Here is a 26,992-nt window from a genome sequence, read left to right on the forward strand (position 1 = left end):
CCTTATCAAGGCAGGGCTCATAGTTTATGGAGGGAATGGGAGTATGAAGGATGGAGTTGAGGATGCTTGGGCAGAAAAAGAAATTCAGGAGGGACTGTTACTTCTGTTTTCAAATATTCATAAACAGGCTTTTCTGGGAACGAAGGCAGTTTGTTGGAACAACACCTTGGCTGAGGTCTAAGGCTAAAGGAAGAAATGCTGTTACAAAACCGAGCTTGTAGTTTTATCACCTATAAAGGGAAGGGCTGCCCTTCCTTCTCCTCCAGACTCCCCAGAAGACCCCAGTGCTCTTGAGGCCTGAGGAATAAGAGCTCACCTGATTCCCAGCTTGTCATCACTTCCAGGGACCTTCCCCTCCCTGCCATCACAGCACACCTTCTGTTCACTTGCTCATAGCATCAGACTTCTGCTCCCCTCCCAGGACCAGCTGGCCAGGAAGTAAAGCAACACCTGGTGTGCTCCACTCCAGTGCTCATTCACTGATGTGCACCTGAATCACCGGGGGCCTTGTTTAAATACAGATTCCGATTCACTAGCTCTTGGGTGGGACCCAATAATCTGAATTTCCACAGGTGATGCTGATGCTGTTGCTTCATATACTTAGAAAAACAAGAGTCTACTACAAATCATTCATCCTCCCTCCAGGCTACAGCCAAATCCCATCGGGCCGAATGACTGCCTCCTCCAGGTTGCTATCAGGACCAAGCTTCACATGGCTATTAGCAGAGGGTTACTGCCTGGAAATATTGCCTTATTTTCCCCCCAGCCCTCATGAAACAGTTTTATCCAGATGTCACTTAGCCATCTAGTGGCTTCATCATCCCTAGGGCCAGTTGAGTAGTTATCTAACATATTTTTTCAAAAACAAATCATCTTGACTTTCATCGAAACTGTGAGCGATACAGCACTTTTTGAATATGTGCAGGATGCTGTCAGAAACTTGATTCCAAGAAACAAGTATCCATTTGCCTAACCTTTAGGGCAGATTTCCTGTCTCATAGCTATATATTTGTGATTACCCCAAAGTAATCACTTACGCCAATGCTTTATAAAGTGATGTTTAAAAGATCCGCTTGTAATACACTGATCACTTTTGCTCAATGAGGCCATAACCCCCAGAATAACAGTAATATTTGCTTCCCTTTTTAATGGTCCCGTCAGGTGATCTCCATGAACATTTCTAATTATCATCAATTGAAATCCTTTCAAGGTCATGTTAAAGGAAGTGAGAAATTTCTCTTGGTAGGATTTCAAATACAAGATCGTGCTGTTTTTCTGTACAGATGCTGCGTGGTCTTAGGCCAGGTACTCAATATCTCTAATCATGTGAAAATGCATTTGTAAAATAGGGATAATAAACTTGTCATTTTCCTGACATACGGCAGTCACTCCTCAAATGACAGCCTTTCTTGACTCCTTAGGTGTTTCTCTTTGTCATCTCTCTGCCATTTTTGAGGGGGAGGACACACATTTCCTTCTTTGTGAGTCTCAGAGCATCTTGAGAGTGAGGTGTATATTTTAAATCCTTTTTTACTGCTTCATTATGTGCTCTGTAAAGACATGTTGCATCGATTAATGAATGACCAGATAATTGCTAAGGTCTTCTTAATGTCTAAGTTCTCTGATTGTTTGATTCTTCCAGTGTTCAAACTGCTTAGAAGAAATTGAAGAATTTCCCTCTAAATGTTCTTCCTTTGAAGTCTTATGTTTTATATTAATTATTAGTAGTAAGTATTGTCTGTGGGCCCAGAAACTGGCTGCTATGGTATCAACAACCTCTTTAGCCATGCAGATGAAGTGAGTCAGAGGCTGGTCCTGTATCTCTGCTTCCCCTGTGCCATTCTCTTTGGGACGATCTCCTGTCATCGATGAGGAAGAAATATGTGTTCATTCTCTGTCATGAGATTTGGGAGGCAGCCATCATAGAGGCTGTGTTTCATGACATACGGTAGACCTGTAATTTGACTTCCCAAGAGACTGTAGCAATCTGGTCAACCTACAGAGGTGGTCAACACAAGGAACCACACCTACTGTACTGATAGGTACATGTGGTGCATGTCTGGTCTAGAAAAATTAGGTCAACTTGAGGTGGTCAATGTAGGGAGGTGGTCAACTGTGGAGGTTCTACTATGGTCATTTTAGTCCCCTTAGAAGCTGCATTTTATCTTTTAGATTAAATACAGCCTGGCTGGTGGGGTTAGCCAACTCAGTGGATTACAGGAAAAGTACCAGGTTCTTCCAATTGTAGGAATCAAGCCGGGTTACCTGTCCAGGAAAGTAGCTCTTGAGTTATCTGTATGAATTAGTTGCTGGAAGTTAGTGCCAGCTGAGGCCATCCTCACTATTTTGTCATCGTGCCTCTGAGATGAGCACAAACTGGTAGAAAGTTCACAGGATCTCAAATTATGTCTTTAGTTTAAATCTGGGCTGAGACATGTTACTTAATCTCAGTTCACCTTTAAAAAGGGGTAATAATGTCAGTCTTGTAGGTTTTTATGAGTGATAAATTAGATGGCATATGTGAAACACTTAGACCGATACCTGGCCCCATGTTAATGATGGTGACACATTTCAGAAAACAGGCAAAGGAGACAAAACAGTTCTGTTACCTATGGAAGGACAAACCCTGGTGTGTGTCTCAGGAGCGTCCCAAAGTTGCTTGTTGGATTTTATGGCTGAAGTGCAGAGTGCAGGGGTGGCGCTAAGGATTTCTCATGGGTCTAAAAAACATTATGATACTCTTGGGAAAGAAAATACCCAGTTGCACATTTCATTCCATGGTAATTTGAAGCACTGATTCCTCTGAGACTAGCTTCAACTTCTCCTCCCACTCCTTATCTAGGAATTGTCCGGTTATAGCTTTTTGTTTAGGGCGAGGGGAAAATGACTAATCCTGTCACTCTGATAATTTTTCAATTCCTGATGTCTAACAAGACTTCTATTTCCTTTTAATTCTTGGAAAAGTAAAGATAGCAGTTTTAAAATTAGCCACCAATAAATCCATTCCACACAGATGGCCTTTTTTAGGCAATAGAAAGAGGGTTCTGAACTGCACTTTTAAGTATTGAGTTTTGCTAATTAGCTCGTGGCTTGTCCTCTCACAGCGGGTCAATTGATCTCCATTTCTGAGGCCCAAGGTGTCACCACAAGGGCTCTCATACAAGAGGTGAATTGGGTTCCAGACAGTGCAATTGATTTCCGGTCATGGCTCTTTGTGTCATGTTTAGCTAATTTTAGATTCTGAGAAACCTGGCAGTAAGGGAGTGAAGATGGATGATGGCAGCGAGATCCAGAACCAAAATAAAAGACATTTTTGTTCCTTTACACACAGCTATTTTGAACTGGAGAGCAGCGGCCTGAGGGATGAGATTCGCTATCACTATATGCACCATGGGAGGCCCAGGACAGAGGCGCTTCCCTACCGCATGGCGGATGGACGGTGGCACAAGGTCGCCCTGTCAGTCAGCGCCTCTCATCTCCTGCTTCACGTTGACTGCAACAGGTATGCCTTTGTCTTTTACCTTTGGTGATCCTGACCTTGAAATCAGGGCGATAGGAAGGGGAAAAAAAAGATCAAATCCTGCAAGACTCGCTGAGAAACAAAAACCAAGGGACCCTAATTGTAATTTAACCTAGCACATGGGCCATTAGACGTGCTGAAATGACCAAATGTAATATGATAAGAAAACAGTTCATTAAGATGAAACCATAGTCTGCGATTAGGAACAAATGTACAAAAGGTTGATTACAGATTGGGGAATATTAAGCGCACCTCAGTGGCTCCGGGCACTGGCTGAAATTCCATGGAGCTGTGACCACAGTTAACTGTGATGTATTGTTGTTGAGTTCGTTCCACTTGGAAGCGAATAAGCCAGTCTACCTTAGAATGAGTCTGAGACGCCTGTGCTACTGAAGCGGGTAATTCTATTTCACTTCATCAAACGCAGTCTGTGTTTAAATATCTTTTCCAAATGGAGGCTTCTTAAGTAGGCTGTTCCTTGACTCTTTTGGAATTGATGGCATCTAATCTCTGTAGAAGAATGGCCTTCCTAGCTCGTCAGAGTAGCAGTGCTCTTTGTGAGTCCTGCAGGCTTTCAGGGGAGGCAGTGGGTTGGGGTGGGAAGGAGATGTTGTCCCCTATGTCTGTCCCTGGAGGCAGGTTTCCTGACGACTGAAGAAGGAAGGAGGCTATTGATCTCTGTAGGACCATTTGTGGCCAGACAGCTGGAGAATAGTGATCAGGGGGAATGTTTTCATCTCTCCAGAACCCACTGAAAATTCTTATGGAGATTGATCCGAGTCCAATGACAGAGAATTTTTTGCATTCCAAGCAGTGCCCACGCATTGTTGATTCTCATTAATGATGCTATTAAAGTTAAAATGACTTTTCAGCCACAGGGCTTGCTCCCTTGTGCCCAGGATAAAGAACGGACATGTTTGGGGACAGCCTCCCTTCCAGAACCCATCAAGAGCGGGGCTATTTCAAGGTCAGTAAGCTGCAGACTGCATTTCAGATGAGCAGATACTTGAATGTGCTTGACATTCTGGCTCTGCCGACTCTTAGAATAACACCTGGAGAGGCAGGGAACTAGTGTCAGGCTCAAGGGTAGGTCTGTCATCTTGAAGCAAATCTTAATTTATTTTGATGTGACCTATTTAAGGTGCTTTCCAGACTTCTGAAGAGCTATGGTTTCAACCAGGTATATGTGTGTGTCTGGACAGAGTTTCCATAGAAACCACTGGCTTCTTTTTACCCACACACCTGGGTTAGGCTGCCTGGATAAAGCCAGCCCTGAGTTGCTATCTCCATTTTCACCCTGAATAGCTCATTGGCTGCTTCAATTCTTTAGAACTAAAGACTTCTCTGGATCTAAAGCATCAGGTAGCACTCCTGTTCCCCATGACCTGCCAGCCATATGCTGTCCAAATGGGATTGCAGAGAAAGAGCACTGCTTGTTCTAAGCCACGGTGCAGATAGAGAATTCCAAATCCTAATTTAATAATTCCCAACTGAATAGTCCTGGAGACAATGCTGTGTTTTTACCATGCCATTTTTTGTTTCTTCCTTCTAAAAGCTTGATTGTCTATTTCCTGACATTCTTCTCTTTGGGGAAGAGACAGGAGAGGGGATCTTTCTTTGCTAAACTAGAGTTTTATGCCTGCACACGTTCTCTGGTTCCTATGAAGCACTTTCTTCTGCTGTGCGTAGCCATTTGTTAGCTGTGTGTTTGGGGCAAGTTTATATCTCTGCATTGCATATTCTTCATTTATGAAATGGGGACAATACTGATACATAAAGCGCTTAGGGTGGTGCTTGGATTTTAGTGTTCCACAAATGTTTGTGATTATTATTATTTACTCTGCAGATCGATGGTGCTTCTTGGGCCTGTCTTCAAACTTTCATTTACTCTGTGTCCTTCTTGGCTACAGTGGCCCCACTGCTGAGAGAGTGGGAAGAGGACAGGAGATCTGTGGACACAGCATTCTCTAGACTGCACAGGAGGGATTCTGAATATTCCTTCCTTTTTCTTAATATTTTTCACATTTTGGCATATGGAATAACATATCTTGTACATAAGGTCTTGGAGGGAAAGCTTATGAAGTTGTTGCCAGTTAATTCATGGACTTGAAACACAAGTAAGTTTTTCAGATAGGTTGGGGGGAAATGCCCTGAAATCCTTGATGATAGGAAAGATACAATGTGACTGGTAGTTGTGTCCTGCACCCAAAAGGTGTGCCAGAAATCCCTACATTGTGCCTTTAAGTGGGAGCACCCCAGACCTTTCCTCCTTCCTTCTCCCCCCTTCTTCATTCTCCCTACCTCCAACTTGAATAGAAATAAATTTTTCTTCTCCGTGGGATGAATCAGATCATCTACTGGCTTCATATTAGCATTGAGTACATTGGATGTTTGCTTTTCCATTCTTGAGATACTTTACTAGGAATGTGCTTCAACTCCATCCAGGTTAATACAAAAGATATAAAATCATCATCTTTTTTATGGATGAATAGTTTTTCATGGTATACATGTACCATAGTTTTTTTTAATCCATTCTTGAGGTTGATTTCACATCCTGGCGATTGTAAATTGAGCTGTGATAAACAATCTAGTGCAAATGTATTTATGATAAAGTAATTATTTTTCTTCTGAGTAGATGCCCAGTAGTGAGATTACAGGGTCAAATGGAAGGTCTAATTTGAGTTCTTTGAGGATTCTCCATACTGCTTTCCAAAGAGACTGTATTTGTTTGTAGTCCAGACCTCTTAGCTGGCTCCCGGTCCCCCACGGCTTCACTGTGCCCCTGGAGCAGTGTCCCTGGGTAGGTCCCAGCAGCCAGAGGGGGTTGGAGTTTTTTTCCCTTGCTTTGCTGTGAGTGACTAGTAAGGGTCTGCCATTTTGAGAAGTTATATTTTCTTTTTTTTTTTTTTTTGAGATGGAGCCTCAAGCTATCCCCCTGGGTAGAGTGCCATGGCATCACTCTCACAGCAACCTCCAACTCCTGGGCTCAAGCAAGTCTCCTACCTCAGCCTCCCAAGTAGCTGGGACTACAGGCACCCGCCACAGCGCCTGGCCATTTTTTGGTTGCAGCCATGATTGTTGTTTGGGGGGCCTGGGCTGGGGATTCGAACCCGCCACCTTAGGTGTATGTGGCTGGCGCCTTAGCCGCTTGAGCCACAGGCGCCGAGCCGAGAAGTTATATTTTCAACAAGCTCTTCCTGCAGTGTCTAGGCAGGCGGTCTAGGATTGCTACATGGACTGGCATGTTAAAAACCACTGGTTTAAAAAGGAGGGGAAGAAGCTGGTGGAGGACCTGGGGTGCAGCAAATAAATGAAGGCTTAGAAAACCAGTTATATAAAGCAGGGCCCTGGTGAGGAGGAGAAACAAATTAAGGAGACGGTAGTGTCTGGAGCACAAAACAAACTCATCTTTTTCACAAGTTTCTTCCCAGCCAGAACTAGGCAACTTTAGAGTAGCAGTGGCTCTATCCCATATAGCAAGATGCTGGCCTGCCACTTCTTATCTAGGACACAGGGAATTGGTGAAAACCAGCTTTTGTGTTTCATACCACCTTCTTTTTGATACTTCTTACCTCTCACCCTGGGATTCTGCTGATTCACTGATGAATGGAGATGATAGTAGATATTAATTATTGAGTGCTGATTGTGCTAGGCACAGTGCTTGGCACTATACATGGATTCACTCATTGCATATTCGTACTGTTGTTTTTCTCTTTTTAAGAGGAGGGAAACTGAGATTATGTATTTGTCTGCCATCTTGCTGCTAGTAAGTAGCAGCCCTAAGGTTTGTACCCAAGTCTGACTCATGAATGCCTGCTTCTAACTGCTAGAAAATTCATCCTCAGAGTGGAAACTATTGGCATTGGATGTGGAACATGAGGGAAGGCCGAGATTCAATGTGATCTGTTTGCTTCTTTCTAGTCTTTTCCCCTCACATGTCTTATATCGTTAATCCTTGGTGCTGTCTGGGAAGATGTGGAGTCTAACTAATGGAACCCCTTGCATTGGCATGGGAGCATCTATTGCAGGCCAGGTAATGTGCTGGGGGTAGTCCTAGTATTCCTGAGGGTACCATATGGGGACAATTTTATTAGACCCATTTTGTAGATATGGAAATAGAAAGGCTAAGAGAAGATAAATAACTGGGTCTCCATCATATAATAAGCATGCAACAGAAAACTTTGAGCCAGGATCTATCTTTCAAAGCTCTTTATTCTTACCACTCCTCACACCACCTCCATAATATACTAATGTACAACCTGGCCCAAGACAATGTCATAACCACACCAGAGAGTCTTCCCAGGGGAGAGCTACTTCAGATGGTTCAGGACCCATGAAAAACATTTAAAATCAGGAAAAGATTTCCCAGGCAATTCCATTACTCGGAGGAACTTCAGTGTGGCAGGATTTTCCACTTTCTTTCTTTCTTTTTTTGAGTCAGAACTGAGAAACAGAGTTTTCTCAGACCTAATTGCACAAATCGTCATAAGAAAAGCAACTGCTATTTTTGCTGGTAGTTTAACACTTTCGGCTTGCTGCTGAGACTTACACTTTTCTCCTTGCTTCAGCTGTTTAGTTGGGCAGAGTTAGAAGCTCCCAGTGTGTGGGTAGCAGATCACCTCCAGCCAGAAACATAAAAGGGACCATTCAGCTGGGAGGCCAGGCTGATTATCTTCATTGCCTTGGGTTTTTCTCTAGCTCCCTTTTATATTAATAGTTTTCAACACAGCCTGCAATGTGACCTGAGCTAACCTTCCTCAGATTTGCCCTCTCCATTCGCAGCTCGCTTTGCAGCCTGGCCCCAGTCCTCAAAAAACAGAGTCCACCAGCATCTGGGATTTGGTGTATAAGTCATCTCTCCCGTTCACCACAACGTGCATTTTATTTCCTTCTCTTTATTTGGTAACTTTTAATTTTCAATCAGCCCATCAATTTATTGGACACACTGTCTCTGCCAGGCTGTGCAGGATGTGAGGAAATAAAAGAGTCCTTGCCATCAGGAAGTCCATAGCTTATTCATTTAGTCATTTTAAATTCATTGTCAAACCACCAGGGCCCCCCACAGTGATTGGCCCTGGTCCCTGCACTCAGATAGGAGCCCTGTAAGCAGGCTGATGTGCTAACTCATAATGGCGCTGAACAGGGGAGAGAACTGAAAATCGTCCCTCCCTGCACTTGGTCTTGAAGTGATAGTGGAGCTGAGCTCCTTAGTAGCTGAGGGATGGACTCAGCAGTATTTTGCTCAAATGGTCTATTCATCCAGCCTTTGGCCAGCACTTTTTGCAATATGCAAGGGTCCCCTCTACTAAACCAATCTCCTTATGGTTCATTGCTGGAAAACTTTAGCTCTTAGGCACAGTCTATCATATTTCACCAGCACTCTGAACAACTCATTTGTTCAGACTATTACAAATGTGCACGGCACATACCCCCATATCTGCAGTCTGATTGTTGCCTTGACAGGGAGTTAACGCAGTGATTATAGCCTCGATAATAACCATATTTAGACTGTGCTTTTTAACACATGCTGTTAACCACAGAGCGCATTCAATTTTTGTATGCAATTGATCCTGAAAAGCATGAGGAATCAGAAACTAAACTTACTATAAATCATTGAGTGAGTCAAGGTTTCTCTCTCATATTTCAGAATGATTTCAGGATATGAGCATCAGGGTATATATATAGATTTTTCATAATGAAATATGATGATATGGTATCTTCCTTCCAGAAAACTCCTAAAGTATTTACAAACATCATCTTATTAAGCCTCATATTCCTTAAGATAGTTAAGGCACACATATAATCCACTACATTGGTCTTATTGGTTTTAAACAAACATTTTTGCTGCTATATGCAGGGGGATATTAAGAGATGACTGTCAAAGTCATCTCCACGAGTCAGCTTCCACGAGAGCCCGGCTGAGACGTTTAATCTCTTAGTTCTCCAATTGATATACTCTTCACTCCATAAACAGATATATGGGCACACAACTCCTCATCAAAATTAAAATAAAATTGGAAGCTAGCATATGTCTCATGTCTAACTAATAGAGTAGCTCCAAATCCTCTATCTAAAAAAAGATGACAAGCAAGCTAGGAAGCTAGGACTCACCCACGTGTTAATTTAAGTAATTGTACAATGCGAGAGTACAAGCGTTGTTGGAAGGCAGTGCATGGTGGGTTGCTGGATTCCTGGTAGAGACGCTCAGATCTGGGAGATCACAGGAGGAATAGCTCCCGGGGACTTTGATTTTTTTACTGTCCTAGGTGAAAATGCACAATAATTTCTGTAGCTTTATAGTTGAGTCCCTGCAAAGCTCAACTGTATGATTTGATTCTGAACCACCCATGTGAGTCAGCCTTGGAACAAAGTTCATCTTGTAGACATTACAAAGCCAGTCACAGTCTGGTGGGAGAAGAGTGTATGGTGAGCAGTATCAAGTCGGGTGGGAGGGAAGGCCTGTAGGGGGTGGGGGGAGAGAGAGATAAGAAAGCATAGAAAAGGCAGCACGTGAGCTCTGTGGTCTAACCTGACTGAAAGGAATTCTGGACCTTTCTCTTGGCTTTGCCATTTGTAAAATGTAATTTTCATGGAAAGATGCAGGAGTATGAGATGAGGCAATTTGTGTTTTGATTTTCTCATTCATTCATTCGTATGCTAGGAACAGCCCTTGCATCTATAAAATGGCAGTAATAATAACTCTTCTGCCATAGTTTGTTTGCAGGAGTGTAGCTAGAGGGTGTATACTGAATCCTCTGAAAATTCTAACTTTATGAACATACAGCACCATTAAGTACTACAGACATGCGCTATCCTACAGAGAAGATTTTGATCTGTCATACTGGAAATGAGGTCAACTTAGCCACATTTTCAGCTCTGTAAAAATACTGGCTCACGTCCCATCAACTCAGGACCTAGTATGTCATGTGGATTCTTGCTACAACATAGGGTTTGAGGCTGATCAGGTCCTGGAAATGACTCTGGTTTCCAAGTCCTGGGCCAGGTTCTCTAATAGCTTATCTTTTAGTTCTTTGGTCTGTAGTGCAGCCTGGTGGTGTGTGATTTTCACACCAACAGCATCACTTAAAAATATGCAACTGAGTCAAAGAGGGAAGGAAACACCTCCTCCGATGGCATAAGATTCTTTGTTAATCCTGGCGGGGCCTTGAGAACATGGCATGGCCTCTTTCTCTTTTTATTCCTGTGAGGAGGCTGCTTTAGAAAGTTACACCCCCTGAACAAACTCAGGAGCCAAAGTCATCATCACTTTTACGAAGGGCTGTAGTTTTACTTCTATTAATGAAGGAGCTTGTTTCTTATACTTTTCTGGATCCCTTAAAGCCTGCCTGGATGACCAAAATATATATACTATTTGTTTCTCTACTTTAAAAATTTGGCCTTTTAGCACAAAAATGCTGGGGACAGAAAGCGTGAGCTGAAAGCACTTGTTCCGTTTGTATGACCCTGGGCAGATCCTTTACCGTCCCCAGACTTCAGCTCCCTAAGTGCCTGACGAGGGGCTAGGACTAGGTGGCTTTTAGGGTCCCTTCTAACTCTGGCTTTCGGGGCAGCCTGACTCGGTCTCATCAGAATGCTTATTCCAGGGCTCGCCCCCCACACCCCGTTTAGGATCCTGGAGAAACACAGCTTGGCCTTTTCTCAGCACTACCTCTGTAGGGAAGCAGCAGGTTTGCTGTGTGTTGATAGTGCCTGAATACCTTCCCCTCCTCTTTTTTTGAGATAGTCTCACTTTGTCACCCTTGGTAAAGTGCCATGGCATCACAGCTCACAGCAACCTCAAACTCCTGGGCTTAAGCGATTCTCTTGCCTCAGCCTCCCAAGTAGCTGGGACCACAGGCGCCCGCCACAACCCCCGGCTATTTTTTGGTTGTAGTTGTCATTGTTGTTTGCCGGGCCCGGGCTGGATTTGAACCCGCCAGCTCCAGTGTATGTGGCTGGCGCCCTAGCCACTGAGCTACACGCACAGAGCCCCTTCCCTTTTTTTTTTTTTTTTTTTTTTTAAATCGCCTGCCTCCTTTTCTGGACTAGATGCTCAATATGTGTTCTTGGATGCTAAAGGATGTGGGCCTCTTATTCTCCCCACCTTGTGCCCTTTGTTTCTTCCAGGTATGTGACAGTGGACATCCTGTGTAGCGTGCAGGATGCCCTGGCCATACAGGCCTTGATGGCTTCCTGACATAGGAGACAGAGCAGCGTATTGCAGTAAGCAGATGGTGGCTAGTTGTGTGGTTGAAAAACATAACACACCCCTGAATACGAAAGGCAAACAAGCCTTTGATGCTGCTAATTTAAATAATAGGAGAGCAAGCAAATATAAAGATCTAGATGGCCAATGTATAATGCATTCAAAGTTGTAGAGTCTTTGGTAAAATAGGGAGTGGCTGCTTAAGGTACTAAGGCCTGAGGCAGCCGAGACATTACAGCACTGGGTATCTCATTCTTACTGAGCCCCCCACACTCCTGCACATGCTATGTACCCTGTAGCTCATTCATTTCAACCTTCCTAGGTAAAGTCCAACTTTAACCTTGCCCGATGTTCTGTTGACATCAGTAGCAGACCTATTTCCCATTTTGTCTTCTGAAGAATCTTCAACTTTTTCTCTTTTTTCCTGGTGGGTTTAAATATGCCTTTGGTTAGCCATAGCCTCATGGCAGAGAGAGAGAGAGGGAAGAGGTGAAAGAATTAATTGAAGTGCATGATGAGAGAGTGGCCTGTATTTTTCTGTACTCCTGGACTTTCAAGGTTGCAAATAGAAAGGACTAAAAAAATACAATAGAGTCTTTCTTTTATCTGGTGGTTTTTTGGCTTCCTGAGGCCATCAGAAGGTTAAAAAAAGAAGTCATTTTTTTTTTTTTTTTTGCATACATGAGGCTTGAGATATATTAGAATAGAGAGGAAAATAAGACTTTATTTCCAACTCATAGCGGTTTCGTGTATCTGCCTGCAGTCACGTCTCACATTGTGATTATATCACATGGACGTGGGTCTATGCAGGATGCATCAGAGGAAATAGATTGCCAGATAAATATTTTCTTTCTTTTTTTCTTTTTTGTTGCAGTTTGGCTGGGGCCGGGTTCGAACCCGCCACCCTTGGTATATGGGGCCGGTGCCCTACTCACTGAGCCACAGGTGTCGCCCTGATAAATATTTTCTTATGGGAAAAAAAGATCGGTGCTTACATTTTTATTGTTATAATTTTTCTGTGCTTTTGATGGATATGCCTGGTTATTTTCTTTTTTTAAAAGGAAATCAAAGAGAGAAAATAAAAAGTTAAAGCAGAACTGTACACATGATGGAACCCTATTTAAAAAAATACACAATCATGTATTAATTGTCTTTGTTCCTTTTATGCTTCACTTGTTGGAGAGGATCATTGAGGAATAATAAGTGGATAAGCCATGAAGACTATTTAATTGGGGGAAAAATAAAGAATTCTAAACACTGCATTAATTTTCCAGGTAGGCCAGAGGTGCTGAGGTTGTCATTGAAAAGAACTGATTTTCTACACTACTGTTAACAAAATACATTTATCTCCCTGGAAACTTTAATGGAACTAATGTTACAAATAATAGCAGCCAGAGCTTTTGTGTGTGAGAAGGCAGATTTGTATCTGCAGCTGTTCAGCTGTTCTTCTTTTCCGAGGAGTGTTGGGAGTGAGGTGTGAGGGTGAAGGGGCTTGGAAGGCAAAGGTTTCTGGGCACGCTTTACCCCAACCCCCAATTCAGTTGACTTTTGTCTCTCAGCTCATCCTTTTTAATTTCTTGTGTTTCTCCCAGAGAGGGTTCTAGAGCTGCAGCGTCAGCTAGTTAATGTGACTGGACCCTCACCTGAGTGTTCTCCTTGGCAATTAGAATGGGAATAATTTCTTTTCTTTTTGAAGGGCCTATGCGATGCCTTCCTTCAATTCTTCCTTACAAATGTCATGTCACATCCTTACCGATTAGAGTGTATTAGTCTGAGGGTTTCACTTTCCTGACAGCAAATTTTACACATATGAACTTACAGGATTCAAATTGGGGCCCTCAGCTGGCTTCTTTGGGACACTGAGAATGCCCGTGTTACCCAGAATGGAATTTTATTACCATTGGAGGTAAATAGCCCCAGGCTGTGATTAATCCTGGTATAGCTTCAGCAAAGCACCTGACTCAATCACTCGGTGCACTTTTGCTAATGCCGGCTTTCCAGGTCTGATGCTGCCTTTGGCTGAAGCACCACCAAGAAAGGGGCTGGGGAAATGCTGATTTCAGTTTCTCGAGATTGACCCTTTAGGCTTAGAGGCCCAGCACCTTGCTGGCCGCAACTCAGACTTTTTGCTGGGTCATGACTGAGTTGAGGTTAGTGTTTTATATTTTTCTAGAGATGATTCACAGAGTCACTTGATCTTTACTCCAGCCCCGTGAGAGGATGTTCTTGCATCTTATATATAGACAGGAGCTTTTGAGAAGCTGAGAAAAGAAGTAACTTATTCACAGGTGTGTGATGAGTCAGTGGCAGATGAGAGCCGGAGCCCAGTGGGCCTACCTTGTTCCTTTTTTTTTTCTTTTAAACATAGTCTTACTCTGTCACACTTGGTAGAATGCCGTGGCATCACAGCTCACAGCAACCTCAAACTGTTGGGCCCAAGTGATCCTGTTGCCTCAGCCTCCCAAGTGGCTGGGACTACAGGTGCCCACCACAATGTCTGGCTAGTTTTTTTCTATTTTTGGTAGAGATGAGGGTCTCACTGTTGCTCAGGCTGGTCTCTATCTCCTGAGCTCAAGTGATCTACCCTGCTCCACCTCTCAGAGTGCTGGGATTACAGGCATGAGCGACTGCCCAGCCTTCCTTGTTAGGGATGCTGCATGACATCCTCCAGTCCTCTGCTCCACCTGTCACCTCTCAAAAGACCTGAACACCTTCCTCGGGGCCAGTTCTCAGGGCTCGACCCGTCCCCACCATCTCCTCCTCCCTCTGCTCCCCTTTTTCCTCCTCCTCTGCTTCTTCCTCATGTGGCAAGATAATCTCATTGCAGGATATAGGATATCTTGTTTATCAATTGCATAAAACCAACCAAAGACAAAGTTTTATGTATTACCTTCCGAGACTAGGGTTGCTGGCCGGCCACCTCACAAGGCCACTTTCTTGCTGGGCAAAAATCTACCTTTTTTTTTTTTTTTTTTGCAGTTTTTGGCCCGGGCTGGCTTTGAACCCGCCACCTCCGGGATATGGAGCCAGTGCCCTACTCCTTTGAGCCACATACACTGCCCCCAAAATCTACCTTGTTATAAATTCCAACGATTGCCACTCCACTGGTTTTTAGCCTCGAGAAGTCTTCTGTGCTGTTGTTTGTAGATTTTTTAAAGACTGCCTCCTTCCTGGAATTTGAAGCATTGATAAGTTCATGACTTCAATAGCACAGAGAGAGGGCCCATCATCCTTTCATGATTCATATGCCTTGGGTGTGCCTCGGCGCTGATGTGTAAAGGCGAAGGACATAATCTTCTATCCTGACTGACTGCAAATGAGCCATTCAGCCACTTCTTCGAACGTGGAATGGATGTGTTACACCGGTCTCCAGTGTTAGCGTATGTGGTTTCACACTGTCCCAATATATAATAAATTTTGATATTCACTATCTCAAGACAATAAACTCTCTGTATTCTTTAAGGTGACTTTGCAATTGCAAGGTCTCATTAAAAACTACTGGCAGTGAAGGAAAGGGCTGGGCATGGGGGGACCCCGTTCAGGAAGGCATTTGTCCTTATCGCTTCTTTTATTGGTATCTAATGAGATATGTACTAGAGCCTGCAGGAACTAATAAGAGAGCACAGGAGGTAGGTGAGCACGTTGAATTCTGAGTAATTCTCACAGACAGCAATTTTTCATTTACGTTAGTTTGATCCGTAAGGACTTCACACTGCAAACCTCATCACCACATCCCCTACCCACTCCAACACACAGTTAGGCTTGTTTGGTGGCCTCTTGTCCATTTTAGAAGGTCCCATTCCTTAATTTTGTGTAGCACAGCCCACACTGCCTTCTGTAGTTTCATCTCGCACTGTTTTTCCCCCTTTTCTCTGACCTCAAGTTCTTTTAGTTCTTTCAAGATCTCGTGTTCACGGAAGCCGCAGGACCTCTGCATCTGCTATTTCTAGAATGTCAAGGTCACTCCTGTTTCTCCTTCTTTTTCAGGCTAAAAGGAAAGATACCTCTTGTGTTTTACATTTGCACCATAAAATGGGGTTCGTTTTTCAACTGAGTAGCTTTTGATCATTTGGTTTATGTCTGCCTGCTCCATGGGCTATCAGCACCCTATGAGCTCACCACCGTTTCACCAATGTCTATCAGAGAGGTCACCTAACAGGTAGTGAGGAAACATTTGCAAGTATGAGTAGATGAATAAATGAAAAAGCTTCAGTAGGAGTCTGGCTGCCTGGTGCATGGCCCCTCATCCTAGCCTTCCTGATGGTTCCATCAGTTAAGTCTTTGCTTGGCCTCAGTCTGGGTAGCCAGGCATCATTTCTACCTGGTCTCCTGCACAGGGTTAGTGCAAGAATCAAATGAACTGCAGGTGAACAAGGGTGCTGTAAACTTCAGCGTGTGCTGTGAATATCAGGTATGAGGAAAGGCGGAGATGGAGTGATCCGAGCATTTCTGCTTTGAACTGTTGAGGATTGGTTTCTTCTTGAGGAAGGAAGTTAATTTATATAAGGCTTTTGGTGATTTCCTGGTCTGATTCACAGTGCAAGGTGGACCATGCCTTGCTCTCAAGGTGAATTTACACGTGGCCTGTGTCAGCGGCAGCTGGGGAGGACATGAAAGAGAGAAGGAAATGTACAGGTCAGGCGTGAACATAAACTGATCGTGGGTGGGGTTAAGAGACCCATGTCTCCCCAGCTGGAGAGCAAACACAGCCGAGGACATGTGTTTTTCCTGTGTGGTGGTGGACATATCACCATCCTAAAATTCTGTGGATCTGTTTCTTAAAACTATATTTCAGGTCCACAGGAAGGAGCTGCTTCCAGCCTATTAGATTAAGCCCTTTGGGCAGGGTTTCACCAGTGTCCCGTGGTTGCCTTTAATTTTTTAAATTATGAAAGGCACATGCTATTTGCAACTATAGAATCCTCATTGTCCTGTCCTTAAGTGCATTGCACAGAAATGGTCATCATTAATAGTTTCATTTCTGTTCTCAAGATTTTGTTTTGCATATGCAAACTTATTTTTTAATAATCTAGAAGCGTTTTATATGTATGTTGTTGCTCAGCCTGTGTTTTCATTTAGCAAAATATAAGCCTGCCTTCTCTAGCAGAAGTATGTTCAGGAGGAATGAGGACAGCTTCGTTTCTTGCAGGGCAGTTTCGTCAGTGGCTATGTGGGGGGCAGCACTCACCTGGGAGCCTCTGGACTCCTGCTCTGGAAGCTGTAATACATCTCTGTTGCCTGCCACACACAGCAGAGGCCATAGAAACAGGGTAGGGAGCCAAGAGCCCTGCCCTTGGCTCAGCGTGTCCTGTCTCAGCCATGTAGCTAGGTGGGACCTTGGCACTTAGTCTGCAGTGAGATGGGGGTAGCAAGACTGAAACGGGATTGTGATGAGGGTCAAGGGCTCTGAGCATGGGCACAATAATGCCAAATCTTGTTTTCTGTGGCTAAAAGGGAGCTGGTGTTGTCCAGGGTCAGGCATCAGGTGAGCACAATGGGGGACGGTGTAGCCGAGTGGTTAAGAACATGAGCTTTTGGAGTTGCACGGAACTGGGTTTCAACTGGTGTGCCACTAGGTGCGTGCCCCTTGGCAAGTCACTTAAGTTTTTTAAGACCAAGATAATAATAGCATCTCCCTCATGAGATTGGGAGAATGAAATGCAACAGTGCTCATGGATCCAAGGACACCCTTGGTCACAAATAACAGTGGCTTAACCTGAAGGGTATATAATGTTCACTTCAGCAAGATGTTTAGGTGAGGCAGTGTCTGGGATGCATTTCTATCTCAGAGACGAGGCTAGATCCTTCAGCTTTACTAACCTAGATCCTTCAACTTTACTGTCCTAGATCCTTCAACTTTCCTATCCTTGGTGTCCTCTAGATGCTTTCTCTTGGCAAATTAGCACCATCTCTGTTAAGTAAGTATTTAGTATAAGTCATCACGATGATGCGATGTTGAATTTGATTATGGTGATTCTTCTTCCACATCTCAGTACAGCAGTCGTGAGCAGGGGAAAAATCCCCAGAGATAATACTAGTATCTGGTTCATCCGCAATCATTTACAATGTCTTTTAAATTACAAAAAAGTAACAGATAAAACTATATGTATTTATATGTACAACATGACTGAAGTATGTACCCATTGTGGGATGGTTAATCTGGGTAATTAATAAATGCATTACCTGAGAAATGTGGTGAGAACACTTACTATCCATTCTTTTTTACATTTTTCTGGAATACACTGTCTTCATTAGTTACAGACACCATGTTGTACGGTAGATCCCTTGAGTTTCCTCCTTCTATCTAACTGTAATTATGTATCCTTTGATCAGTATCCAACATCTGCCTGTTATTTTTATACATGGCTGTTCCCAGGATCAGGGCATCTTCCAAAGGCCCAAGGCTATGATCAAACAGGGGAAAGAATATAAGTGAGTCCGAGAGGCCAGATGGCCTCGTGTCTGCAGAGACCATCATCCCCATCAGGAGGGGTTTGGCCTTCACTTTGGGAAACCTGATCTGTCCGGTCTGCCAGTTGCTGCTGCCCTCTCCTAGGCCCCTGAACACAGGTGCCCCTTCCACCAAGGCCCACGGCAGGCCCATCAGAGCCAGTCCCCGATGGCAGCCTTTGCCCAGATCTGACCTCCCACTTTCTCTCACCTTCTGGTGGACCCAGAAGGCTCTTGCCTTCTTAGTTTGCCAATCCCTGGCTTTTGTTCCTGCTTCTTTACCTGCATAGCTTGGCCACTTGTTTAGATTCCTTCTCTTTTGACCCACCTCAGAACCTCACAGCTTCTGCCAGCCCATTCCCCAGCATCTTCACAGGTGGGACAGCCCTGACCTCCGCTTTGCTGATCTTCCTGATCTTGACTCCTAGGCCCACATTGATATTTTTATTTTCCTGCTGTGCTGCAGCTGCAGGTTGGATCCCAGACGGTTTTGGTAGGGATGCCGCCCACCTCCCCGGAGTTAGAGCCATGCAGCAGTGGGGAGTGATATTTGCAGATCTGTTTAAAACTTTACTTGGGGGTAATTCTGAAATCCAGATTCCAGAATCTGTATTAAGAAATCGAATGCAATCCTTACAGTATCCATGAAGCTGTTAAACACACAAATTATGTGACTGGGTCTTAGTCTAAAGCTCATCCTTGCTAAACGCCACCTGAAAAGGTGACAGTATTTGCAAGATGAGCAATCAATGAGATTAACTGAAATGTCATCTCCTTCAAAAGAGAGGGCGTTTAACTGTCCTCCTTCCCTGAGGGAGTTGCAGTCGTCCCTCAAGCAGGAGGTGCGGAAAGCTTTGGTGTGTGAGCCGGGTATCTTGTTTGCTTCTCTAGACACCTCCTGTCCCCTCCCTGCGCTCCGCTCTGTGTCCTTGCAGGCTGACCTGCACGGACTGCATCTGTGGGTTTCACTGCCATCTGGATTCTGTCTGCATTTCATTAGCGGGAGGAGCAGGCAGGAGGTTGCAGGACTTGGGGAGAGGATATCTATTCCCATTTCCTCTGTGTAGTCACCTCGAGCTGGCTGTGCCTTTTCATTGATGACCACAGACCCTAGGGATGGTCCTTTTTGGGTTCCCTGACCTTTTATGCCCAGGAAGGTAAGAGCTCCCCAGCGTCCTTACCTTTCTTACACATTGTGGGGTACCACAGCATCCCTGGCAGTGAATCCCTGCCTATCCTTCCCACAAACCATTCCTTTAATGTATTATTTTTTTTTTCAAATGACTAAATCTCATTACTGACCCTGATTGTCACAGGTCTGAAGTTAGAAACCCTGGATCACTCTCTGGCTTCACCACTTCCTATCTGCGTAGCCTGGGGTATGTTTCTTAACCCCTTTGAGCCCGGGGTTTCTCATCAGTAAAATGGGGGTGGTGATAAACCTTGTTTCTGTTGACCTCCCCAGGAAGAAACAGAGTGCGTAAACAGAAGCATCCTGTGTACAGGGAGGAGCTACTGAACTGGGAGTTGGGAGAAGGGAGAGGCTTCGGGCTGGAGCGTGCAGGTCTCTGGAGAGGGCTGCATCCTCTCACCCCCTACCCCCAGTACAGTAATGAGAAGCAGCTCTGGCAGGAGGGCAGGACCCAGTAGATTATCCTTCAAAGCCAGGCCCTCAGGACTTCCTCACCCATTCACCTCGGCCTCCGGCTCCACCTCCTCTGGAATACAGATGAGAACTTCTCTAGTTACAGACAAATTACTTAGTGATGACATTAGTTTCTGCTAAGATGGATTATATGATAAGACCTTTGGAAAATATAGTTAGTGGTCAAAAGAAAAAAAAAAGGAAATTGTCAAAATGATGCCAAAAAAGATAGATGAAAAGGTCGATCCCTGGGCCTTTGTGTTTCAATATTCAGAGTGCAGCATGGGGAAGAGTCAGTCCTGTCATTGTGTCTGTGCTAACCTGACGCCGTGGCTTAAAAGGAACGGCAGTGGTGTCTATATTGGAAGGTGCTTTGGCAGGCCTGGGCCTGCACTTTGGGAGGATGTGGCCCCCACTCTAGGAGATCACATTTTATCACATCAGTTACTTCATCTTCTTTCCATTGTCCTCAAAGGACTTATCACTTTGCGAAATTATCTTCTGTTTGCAGTTCTATGATGTATGCTCATTCCCTTTCACCTGTACCACTCACCTGTAAAGAAGGGCAGCTCCTTGAACAAATGCCTGGGACTGAGTGGATACTCCACCATATTTGGTGATTGAACAAAAGAATGAATTAATAAGTGAGGGACAGATCCCTATGTATCACACGTGTATTGGGCACAGAGGAGGACTCTGGACTTCTAAGGAGCTCATGTCTCATGCATGCATTCTTTCCGTTACTTAGGGGGACAGGGCCATTCCAATTCTAAAACATGAAATGCTCACGGCCCTACCAGAACCAAAGGCACAGGTTAACTCCTACAGGATTTGAAAATGGGAGAACTGATTTTCAGTGGCAATGAAGGGAAAGTAGAATGAACAGTGGTTTAAGAGAAAGGCTGGGTTCTTACTGAGATTCCCCACTTCTCAGTGGTTTCCCTTTGCCTTAGGTCTGTACTGTGTGTCGGGGATTTCCGTGTAGTATCCCCTTTAACGTTCAGAACAACTCTGTGAGACACAGGAGCGGATTTTTTTTTTTTTGAGACAGAGCCTCAAGCTGTCCCCCTGGGTAGAGTGCCGTGGCATTTCAGCTCACAGCAACCTCCAACTCCTGGGCTCAAGCGAGTCTCCTGCCTCCGCCTCCCAAGTAGCTGGGACCACAGGCGCCCGCCACAACGCCCGGCTATTTTTTGGTTGCAGCCGTCATTGTTGTTTGGCGGGTCCGGGCTGGGGATTCAAACCCGCCACCTTAGGTGTACGTGGCTGGCGCCTTAGCCGGTTGAGCGGATGTTTTTAAGGCAAGTTCATTTCCATTTTGACCCAAAGGTGGTAGGATCAGGAGCAGGAGGGGTTAACCTGTTTAAGGTCCCAGAAGCAGGAGGCTGGTTAGAGGTGGCGTGGATCCCAGCCCTGCATGACTCACAGCCATCACATGTCCTTCCTCTGCCTCCTCCCTCCACATACCCTCAATACCCCCTCTGTCTCCACACGCTCCTGCCTCACCCAGGGAGAAGCAGCAGTCAGAGAGGGCACCTCCCTGGCTCCCATCCCCCTGTCCCCTGCACACCGGCTTCTGCATCACAGACTCTGCATCTCTCATTACTATAAATACTGTCCATGTTCCTATTTGGGACGCTCCCCTCACCCCCCACCAGAGCCTCTTGTGCAGAACACTTCTTCCCTCTCTCCCTCGTCATCACTTCCCCCAACCCCCAGCAGAACCAGCTCAGGCAGTGTATGTATAATACATTCTGCAAACCCATCACACATAAATAAACATCTTCCCTCGGTTCCATATTCTTTCAAGGCGAACTCCACCCCACCTCTCATTTCTCTGCTTCTCTTTACAGGAGAAATCCCTAGAGGATCTGATAAACACTCTGCCCTCACCTCCTGCCATTCCATTTTCTCTTGAATGCACCTCAGTTACATTTTGATTCTTGTCATCGTACCCCAGACAACTCTTACTAAGGTCACCAAAGACCTCCACGGGCCCATTCCAAGGATTAGCTTTCCATGTTCATTTTCTTTGACCTCTCAGCTGCCTTTGGCATAATTGGTCACTCCCCTCTTAAAGATTATTCTTCATTGGGTTACTGGGTCACCAGAAATTTGGAGTAATCTTTCACTCCTTACTTTTTCTCCTATGCTAAATATAATTATCAGTACACTCTATTAATTTTATCTTCCTCATACACATATATTAAGCATCTGAGCACTTTTCACCATCTCACCCACTACTGGCCCAGACCATCACCACCTGTCACCTGTATTGTTGCATTTGTCTGCCACAGGTTCCCCGATTCCACTTTTGCTGTGCCCCCATTCTCAGTTTCTTTTTAACCCATCAGCCAGGGTATTATTTTAAAATTAGATAATGTCTCTCCTCTATTCAGGGCTCCTCAAGTCTTCCTATCTAACTTGAAGTACGATATAGAGTGTACGTGAAGTTTGTGTGCCATTCGCTACTTTAAACTGTTTTCAATGGTGCACAAACTTCACGTACACTCTATATTGTACAGTTTAACCTAGTAAAGTGCACATGAACTTTATGTCTACCCCGTACTGAGCCAGAGGACGGCCTGCGAATCTAAGGCGCTATGCGCTTGGTGTGTTCTCCTTTGTTTCTCACCACTCTCTCTTGCTGCGTCCGCTCCACCCGGCACACCTGATTCCTTGAACCTTGATGTCCCTTGAACATTCCCCACACACTCTTGCCTTTGGTCCCTCACATTTGCCTTCTGTAATACTTCTCTCTTAGATATTCTCATGACTTGCTTCCTTCCATGAAATCTCCATTCTTTTTTTTTCTTTAATTAAATGATAGCTGTGTACATTAATGCAACGATGGGGTACGGTGTAGTGTTTTCATACACAATTTGAAATATTGTCATCCAACTGGCTAACATAGACTTCATGACATTTACCTAATTATTGTGTTAAGACATTTATACTCTTCTTTTAGAAAGATTCACTTGTACCCTTGTAAGACAAACCATAGAGGTGATCTTTCCAATCACCCTCCCTCCACCCATCTGCCCTTCTCCCCTCTCCTCCCTCTCCCCATATTCTTGGGCTATAATTAGGTCACAGCTTTCATATGAGAACTATAAATTAGTTTCATAATAGGGCCGTGTACATTGGATATTTTTTCTTCCATTCTTGTGATACTTTGCTATGAAGAACATTTTCCAGTTCCATCCATGTAAACATGAAGGAGGTAAAGTCTCCATCTTTCTTTAGGGCTGCATAGTATTCCATGGTGTACATATACCACAGTTTATTGATCCATTTGTGGATCGATGGGCACTTAACTGATTTTCTAAGGTAGAACAGAGACCAGCCGAAAAACAAGATAGAAGTCTCCATTCTAAAGCCATCTCACCCATGAGACTAAGGTAGACACTTTCCTACTACACGGTTCTCCATTCCCCTTACACTGTTTTATTATTTTTTTCTTTGTATCTTCTACTTCCTGTGTTTATTTTCTTATTATATATTTTTTCTTCTCACTGTTTCTACCTCCTCCCAAGGGGGCAGAGAGATTTTTCCCAAGTTAGCATAGTGCCTAAACCATAGTCATTAATAAATACCTGTTGAAGGAAAGAGTAAATGGCTATGCTATGTTGTTTCCTTTGTAGCTTATATTATTGTAAGCGAGCACTTTGGGTTCTAAGTGCTATTGGCATCAGATCAAACTAGACTAAATCAAAACAAAACATGAAAAAGACGGCCTTGATTTTCTGAGAGCTACCAAAGGGCTAAGCAGTGGAGTCACTTGTGCAGACAGGCCTGCAGGGCCAGAATCATGTGTGAGGTTGTTTTATATTAGGCATGTAACGGGGCTTTCTGCTGACCACATTGGAAGTGTTACTGAGCTGCTTCCTTGTTTGGGACCTGGCCAGTGATGTGGATTTTGTCGGGTGAAGCAAGTGGGTTGGAGTTGAAGGTATAGCTGAGGAAGAGTGCTAAGAGCTATCCTTCCTTGAGCAGCCAGACCTCAAGACTTAGAAACATTAGTTTATTTCAGGATCCCATAAAACCCAAGAGGCATCTGTCACTTCCTCATTTTATGAAGAAGTTGGATGACTATGTCAAACTCTCTTTGCTCAGAGGAGTTAGAACTGGACATCATTGCACTGAAATCACAGTAATGGGGAGAAACAGGTGACATATAAGAAAATGGCTGCGGGTTTCTCTTCAGACCTTACGTCCTAACACCCAGAGACATTTAGGTGAGGATCCAGATATTTACTAAATCTTTCAAAGAAGCATTTGTCAAGCCTCTGTTTTTAATTTTTTTTTAAGCCAGCATAATGCTCTGAGGGATATAGAAGTAAATACGTGTTAAATCTTCTCAGAAGTTTGTGGTCTTATTTGGAATGTAAAACCAATACAGTGACTAGCAGATTGTAATACAAAATACTGTCTGCAGTGCATTCGCTGTATTTTAAGTGCTATTGCAAATGAGAAAATGGAGAAATCTATACCATTTGCTGCTCACCATTTATTGAGTGTATTTTATGTTTTCATTTACTAGTTTCTAGGGATAAAGGGATGGTGATGATAGTGTTAAATGGCACATAATGAGTACTGTTCTGAGTGCTGTAACTATGTCTTCTCTCTTAATTCTCTCAGGAATCATATAAAGTAGGTCTTGTTATTATCCACATTTTAAAGGTAAAAAAAAATGGAAAAAAATGGTGAAGTAACTCATTTGCTCATAGTTATTACTGCTAGTCGGTGGCAGAGCCATGATACAAAGCCAGCTAATCTGGTTAAGAGTAAAGGCTTACCCACATATACGAAAGAAAAGGTCCAGGTACATACAGAGCCCAGGATGTTGTTGGGAGACAGGCAGGCAAATAAATGATTCCCGTACCAGTGTGGTAAATGCTACCATAGTGTGGTGAGGATGCTCTCAGAATCCGAGGTGGTGCTTTCACCTGACTTGGGGGTTCATGAGGGAGGACAAAGGAAAGTTTTCCTCATGTTTAGATTGCACTAGAAAAATGGTGTTTGCCTACATCTGAATCTTTCCACATTATTTCTAAAACACTTATAGATCAATAAGGACAACAAATAAAAGTATACATGCCCACATTTTAAGCATAACTGGAGGCAGAGAGTACTATAAACTTTAATGTACCTGAAAATAAAACTTTATGCAATGAATATAAAAGAGTAGAAACATGTATACAAAACTATTATAGAAAGAAAATGAGAAAAATATTTTAGCTGATACAAATCCTTTTACAAGAAAATAAAATCCAAAGTAGGAAATGCTGTTACAATATTCCCAACTTGAATCAGATACCATTTCACAAACCTTTAGAGATAGGAAAACCTGTCCTTAATCAGAAATTAAAAAAGTTAGAGGAAGGGTATGTAAAAAATAGGGATATGTAAGACATGAATTGATGAAATAAAGAAAATAAAAAGAAAGAAAAAATCATTTTGGGAATGAAGAATAAATTATGAATGCCTCAAAGGAGGATACATTCAACAGAAAGAATTATAGTACATTGAAAAAAAGGCATTAAAATAACCAAGAGAATGAATATAAAGTGAAGACAAAAAGAATCAGAAAGAAAATGGACAATAAAGAAGATAGGTAGAGATAATCCCAAGTCCATATAATTGGAGTCTCTGAAGAAGAAAAATGAAATAATTGAATGTAACTAATATTTAAAATTATAATGCAAGATAGCCAAAACAATCTTTTTTTTTTTTTTTTTTTTTTCAGTTTTTGGCCGGGGCTGGATTTGAACCCACCACCTCCGGCATATAGGGATTGCACCTTACTCCTTTGAGCCACAGGCACTGCCTGGCCAAAGCAATCTTAAAAAATAAAAACAAATTTGGAGAACTTAGGCTTCCAATTTCAAAATTGATTACAAAGCTACAATAATCAAAACAGTGTGGCACTGCATTAAGGTTTAAAATACAGACCAAAAGAACAGAATAGAGAACCCAGAAATAAACCTTTACATATATATTCCATTGATTTTCAAGAAGAGTGTCAGTACTGTTCATTGGTTAAAAGACAGTTTTTTCAGCAGACGATGTTGGCAAACTAGATATCCACTTGCAAAAGAATGAATTTAGACCTTTTCTTTATGCTATATACAAGAATCAACTCAAAATAGATTAACATAGGAGCCAAAAGCTCTTAGATATGACACCAAACACACAGGGGATAAAAGAAAAAAAAGAGATAAATTGGATTTTGTCAACATCAAACACTTTTGTGAATTAAAGGATACTATCCAAGAATATAAAAAGTCTAAGCACAAAATGGAAGAAAATATTTGCAAATTGTACAAGGAATTAATATTCAAAATATATAAAGAACTCATACCACTCAATAACAAACAGCCCAATTCAAAAACAGGCAAAGGACCTGCATAGACATTTTTCCAAAAAATATGTACAAGTAGACAATATGTACCAGAAAAGAAGCTTACCATCCTTAATCAAAAAAAAAAAATGCTAATCAAAATTACAATGGGATATCAGCTCACAATTACTAGGATGTCCATAATAAAAGAAGGTGAGGATGTGAAAAAAAATTAGATCCCTCCTATACTACTAGTAGGAATGTAAATGGTATGCCTACTGTGAAAAATAGTTTAGTGGGTCTTCAAAAAACTAAATTACCATATGACCCAGCAATCTCCCTCCCAGGTTTATACTGAAAGAAATTGAAAGCAGAAACTTGAAGAGATACTTGCTCTCTGCTGTTCATCGAAGCACTATTCACAGTAGCCAAAAGGTGGAATCAACTTCAGTGTACACACATCTGTTCTTCATCTAGGTGAATAGAGAAACAAGGTGTGGTGTACATACACAACGGAATGAGGAAATTGTGATACACATTATGAGGGAAAGCCTTGAAAACATTATGCTAAGTGAAATATGTGTGATAAATATGGTGTGACTTCACTTACATGACATGAATAGGCATTAGAAGTTACCAGGGACTGAGGAGAGGGGGAATGGAGAGTTACTGGTTATTGGTTACAGAGTTTCTGCATAGAGTGATGAAAAAGGTTTGGAAACAGTGATGAGAGCTGCACAACATTGTGAATGTGATTAATGTCACTGATTTGTGCAATTAAAATGGTTAAATTGGTAATTTTTCATTACATGTCTATATTTTACCACA

General features: G+C 43.1%; 1 protein-coding gene across 3 annotated transcripts in view; it reads left to right on the forward strand.

Annotated features, from left to right (window-relative positions):
- Window positions 1-26,992, forward strand: part of NELL1 (neural EGFL like 1) — an 821,103-nt gene that overhangs the window by 112,200 nt on the left and 681,911 nt on the right. For 2 of the 3 annotated variants that reach the window (XM_003781182.2, XM_003781183.2), the window contains exon 4: window positions 3,332-3,502. The exons of the other annotated variant lie outside the window; for it this stretch is intronic. In XM_003781182.2, coding sequence (XP_003781230.1) covers window positions 3,332-3,502 — 171 coding nt within the window. The remainder of the gene's footprint in view (window positions 1-3,331; window positions 3,503-26,992) is intronic. 3 annotated transcript variants of the gene reach the window in all.

This window comes from Otolemur garnettii, unplaced genomic scaffold, assembly GCF_000181295.1.
Source record: "Otolemur garnettii isolate 467f Iridium unplaced genomic scaffold, OtoGar3 scaffold00001, whole genome shotgun sequence".
In the NCBI taxonomy this organism is placed as follows: Eukaryota; Metazoa; Chordata; class Mammalia; order Primates; family Galagidae; genus Otolemur; species Otolemur garnettii.